The sequence below is a fragment of the Corapipo altera genome, unplaced genomic scaffold (assembly GCF_003945725.1).
Source record: "Corapipo altera isolate COAL_440 unplaced genomic scaffold, ASM394572v1 126, whole genome shotgun sequence".
Taxonomy (NCBI): domain Eukaryota; kingdom Metazoa; phylum Chordata; class Aves; order Passeriformes; family Pipridae; genus Corapipo; species Corapipo altera.
Genome location: NW_020884937.1, coordinates 3,767,788 through 3,772,465, shown reverse-complemented (window position 1 = coordinate 3,772,465; position 4,678 = coordinate 3,767,788). Strand labels below are relative to the sequence as shown.

General features: G+C 52.7%; 1 protein-coding gene across 3 annotated transcripts in view; it reads left to right on the top strand.

The window, feature by feature from the left end:
- Positions 1 to 4,678, top strand: part of ALS2CL (ALS2 C-terminal like) — a 65,200-nt gene that overhangs the window by 50,118 nt on the left and 10,404 nt on the right. For all 3 annotated transcript variants that reach the window (XM_027660621.1, XM_027660622.1, XM_027660620.1), the window contains 4 exons: positions 220 to 347; positions 2,123 to 2,296; positions 2,607 to 2,700; positions 3,216 to 3,373. In XM_027660621.1, coding sequence (XP_027516422.1) covers positions 220 to 347; positions 2,123 to 2,296; positions 2,607 to 2,700; positions 3,216 to 3,373 — 554 coding nt within the window. The remainder of the gene's footprint in view (positions 1 to 219; positions 348 to 2,122; positions 2,297 to 2,606; positions 2,701 to 3,215; positions 3,374 to 4,678) is intronic.

Here is a 4,678-nt window from a genome sequence, read left to right as displayed (position 1 = left end):
TTCATCTGGGATTTTTGGGATGTGTTGACTCCAGTTGCTGCCACTTTACTGACATCATTGCTTTGGCTGCTGGAATCTCCACCTCCGGGGTGGAAGTTTGTTCTGAGTCACCTTTTCAAGAGCTGGCACTGCTGAAAAGAGACTTTGAGCTCCGGGTCCAGCTCGTTTCCTGCCTCTAACGAGCTCCTGGCAGAGTAACCCTGGATTCCTCCACCACAGGGAAAGCTCTCCTTCGCCAACGGCTTCGTTTTGGAGGGAACCTTCACCAACAAGTCGGGCCAAGGCCTCCAGACCCACGGTGTCCTCAACACCTCCAATGAGCAGCTGGATGAGAGGATCACCAAAACGTGAGCAGAGCCGGCGGATTCCCGGGCCAGGGCTTGGATCTGGGCTCCGGGAGGGGTCGTGGATCGATCCCTGCGGGGATCAAAGCAGCCCTGGCAGAGATTGGAGCTGAAAACTGGGTTAGGGGAGAAGGGGGAAAGGAGAGCAGAGGTTGTCGTGTTGTTAATCGTAGAATCATGGAATCAGCTGGGTTGGAATGGACCTCAGAGATCATCCAGTCCAACCCTTGATCCAGTCCCACCGTGGTTCCCAGCCCATGGCACTGATGCCACATCCAGTCTCAGCTTAAAAACCTCCAGGGATGGAGAATCCACCCCCTCCCTGGGCAGCCCATTCCAATGGCTGAGCACCCTCTCTGCAAAGAAATTCTTCCTAATGTCCAACCTAAACCTCCCCTGGCACAGCTGAAGACCGAGCCCTCTTGTCTTGCTGATGGTTGCCTGGGAAAAGAGACCAACCCCCCCCAGCTCCCCCCTCCTGTCAGGGAGTTGCAGAGAGTGAGGAGGTCTCCCCTGAGCCTCCTCTTCTCCAGGCTGAACAGCCCCAGCTCCCTCAGCCTCTCCTCATGGGAATTGTGCTCCAGTCCCTTCCCCAGCCTTGTTGCTCTTCCCTGGACCTGCTCCAGGACCTCAATTAATGCCACGTGGGAAGAGGAGATGTTCTCCTCCCACCCTGCCACTGCCCTCCACGTGGAGGATCAGAGCTGCTGTTTTGGCAGGAAATGGTGGAAATACAGGGCAGGAATGATTGAGCTGGAGCCATCAGGCCACATCCCTCATTTCAGGGCTGAACCCTGCCAAGGGATGCCAAGCTGGAGGACCTGGATTCAGCTGGTTTAACTCACAGGAGGGAGTCCCAGTGGGGAAAAAAACCCAGCTGCCTGTCCTCACAAATTCCATTTCCTCTCACAAACCCCAGTTCAGTTTCCTCCTCTTTCCTCTGCAAAACATTTCCAGTCCATCATTCCTGTTGCAGAAACAGCTCCTGTTCTTTCCAGGCAGAAATAGCTGCCAGTGGTGGTTGCTCAACTCTTCTTGCTCAGCCTCTTCTGAAGGCTTTGGGGTGAGATAAATGGTCTGGGTTTAGGGACATCCACCAGGGGCCAAGGAAGTCTGTGACCAGCAAAGATTCAGATTATTTATGTTCCACACACCAGGAATTTTTCTTCGCCCAAAGCTCCTCATTGTCAGGACAAGAGACTTGAGTTGCTTTTATTGAATTCCCAGTTGGGCACTTCCATGTTCCTCTGCTCCTACAGAACATCAGGGAATCATCATGGAATGGTTTGGGTGGGAAGGGACATTTAGGTCACCCAGTCCCACCCTCTGCCATGGGCAGGGACAACTTCCACTGGCCCAGGTTGCTCCAATCTGGCCTTGGACACTTCCAGGGATCCAGGGGCAGCCACAGTTTCTCTGGGCGACCTGTGCGTGTCCATCCCCACCCTCCCAGCCAGGAATTCCTTCCCAATATCCCACCTAAATTTATCCTCTTACAGCTTAAAGCCATTCCCTGTGTCCTGTCCCTCCATCCCTTGTCCCCAGTCCCTCTCCAGCTCTCCTGGAGCCCCTTCAGGCCCTACAAGGGGCTCTCAGCTCTCCCTGGAGCCTTCTCTTCTCCAGGGGAACCCCCCCAGCTCTCCCAGCCTGGCTCCAGAGCAGAGGAGCTCCAGCCCTCAGTGAATCCCAACCCTGAAGAACCTCCTCTATTTGAAGGTGAGGTGTGAAGTGATTAAAGGGGGACCCAGGAAATCCTAATGCCACGTTCCATTTTCCAGTCAGCTGGGCCTCAGGGAGTTCCCAGTGGAGAAGAGATGGAAGGGAATCTATGACCAGTTCCTGGAATTCCTCCAGTCTGGCTGCAAGGAAGAAATGGAGGAGTCTTTCACAGGGTTCCACATCCAAACCAGCAAGGAGCTGAGGAAATCTCAGGAATATCTCTTCTGCCAAAGGTAGGAATGTTCCAGAACCTCGTTGCCACAGAGGAACCCAATTAAATCAGGGTCTGATTGAAATAATGTTTTAAAATTATGAACTTGAGCGTTTTCCAGTTGTTCCTTCTCATGAAGCAGGAGGAGGAATTTTACCCCTCAATTTAAAGTTGTGCTGTTGAGGTTGAGTCTTAGAAGTGAAAAATTCATTCCTTCTAATTGTTTTATTGCCCCTTTGGAATCTACCTGTGATACCCACCTGGATTTATCCCAGAGCTTCCTTGTGGGAAGCTCACCTCTTTTTTCCCTCCCTCACCTCTCATCCTTTCAGGGGGACTGAGGATATATCCTGGAAAATTGAAGATATCCTTGAAGAGCTTGTCCAGCACCAGGAGCTGGAGTCAGTACAGAGTTATCTAGAGAAGGTAAAGCTTAAAATAATCCAGGTTTGGCCACCAGACATGGCCACAGGGCTGGGCTAATTGCTGTTAATTTGACAGCACATAAAACGTGGCCAGAGGCTTCAAGAACTTCCCTAAATTATGTCAAGAACAGGCTTGTCCCTCGTGCTTTTTGGCCACTCATTTTTTGGCCGCTCAGGAAGCGATGAGAAAGCTTCCCTCTTGGTTCTCCAGGCTGCTGGAAGTGATGAGTGAACTTCCAGGTGGTTTTCCCTCACCCAGCCTTTCCCTGGGGATCCCTTTTGTTCTCTTTGCTCATCCCAGCAAATCTCCTCAGAGCAGCAGTTCCACTGAGCACGTTTGGCCCGATGAGGGGAGGAGAAGGGGCTTGTGGCAGCACAGCCAGCCCAGAATGACAGTTGTCACCTCTGGGCTTGTCCTTCTTTGCTGCCAGGAGGAGGCTGGGAGATCTTTTGGGCTGTTTTCCTCCACTTATGGCAACGCTGACTTGTGGAATTGAATTTTCCCGCCTCCTGCAGGCGTTGAAGTCCTCCCTGCACCCTCTGGGCAAGCTGCTGAAGGCCCTGACAGTCGCTTTCCAGGCAACATATTCCGGGATTGGGGCCAACAGGCACCTGCTGACCATGGCACAGGAGGAGGTCAAGTACTACGCCAAGAAAATTTGGGAATTCTACCGGTGAGTCGAGCGGGTTGAGTCCTTCCAACGGGGAGGAGAATGTTGGGATGATGTTTAGAGGGGATGTGCTTTAATCATGATATGTTTTTTGGGGGGGAGGTGCTTCAGAATGGTGTTAAATTAAAGAGTTATTTGCAATAACTGAGATCATATGGACCTGGAAAACCATTATTATGGCTATTATGTGGTTATTATATGACCCAGGGGCTTTATTGGGAATCTCACTGAGCTGTGGCAGATCAAGGAGCTGCTGCCCAAAATGACACTTTATTTAGACAGATAGGAAGCAAAAAAACCTCCCTGAGAACTGAGGGCAGCAAAGTGGGTCAGGGCACACAGCAGGGGTCTGATATCCGTGTTTGAAGGAAAAATAGAACCATGGAATGGTTTGGGTTGGAAGGGACCTTAAAGAGGATCCAGTGCCACCCCCTGCCATGGGCAGGGGCACCTTCCACCAGCCCAGGTTGCTCCAACCTGGCCTTGGACACTTCCAGGGATCCAGGGGCAGCCACAGCTTCTCTGGGCAACCTGTGCCAGGGCCTCCCCACCCTCCCAGCCAGGAATTCCTTCCCAATATCCCATCTGTCGCTGCCCTCTGGCAGTTTGAAGCCATTCCCTGTCCCTCCAGGCCCTTGTAAACAGTCTCTCTCCATCTTTCCTGTGGCTCCTCCAGGTCCTGGAAGGCCACAATTATTTCCCCCCAAAGCTTCTCTTCTCCAGGCTGAACAATCCCAGCTCTCCCAGCCTTTCCTCCCAGCAGAGCTGCTCCATCCCCCAGATCATGTTGGTGCCTCCCTGGACTCTCTCCAGCAGCTCCACGTCCTTCCCAAGCTGGAGGCAGCTCTGCAGGGGGGGGGGGTCTCACCTGAATCCCCCCCTCCCCAGCTGTGGGGTCATCCCAGGACACCACTGGCTTTCCAGGCTGCCAGAGCACATGGATGGGGCACATCCAGCCCTTTTTCCACCAGCAGCTGAAGCTCAGCAAGGCCCAACCCAGCAGGAGTTTAGGACGTGCAGCGTAAGCGCAACGTTGAGCTCGGCCTATGTGGGCAGAGATTACTCAACTGTGTGGCTAATTAAGGCCTGGATCATAATTAAGGCCTGGATCAAAGGCATCACTGGGATCCTGTTGCTCTTTGATTATCTTTTAGGAGATCCAAGCAATGGCCCAGCAGGCAGAGCTGGGCCCTGGGGCTGCTCTCTCAGGGTGGTGTCTCCTTAAAAAATAAGAGGTTGGATTAAAGCTTTGGTGTTCCCAGCAGAGCCTCTGAGCTGAGGGAATGTGAGTGTAAGGAAACACTTTTT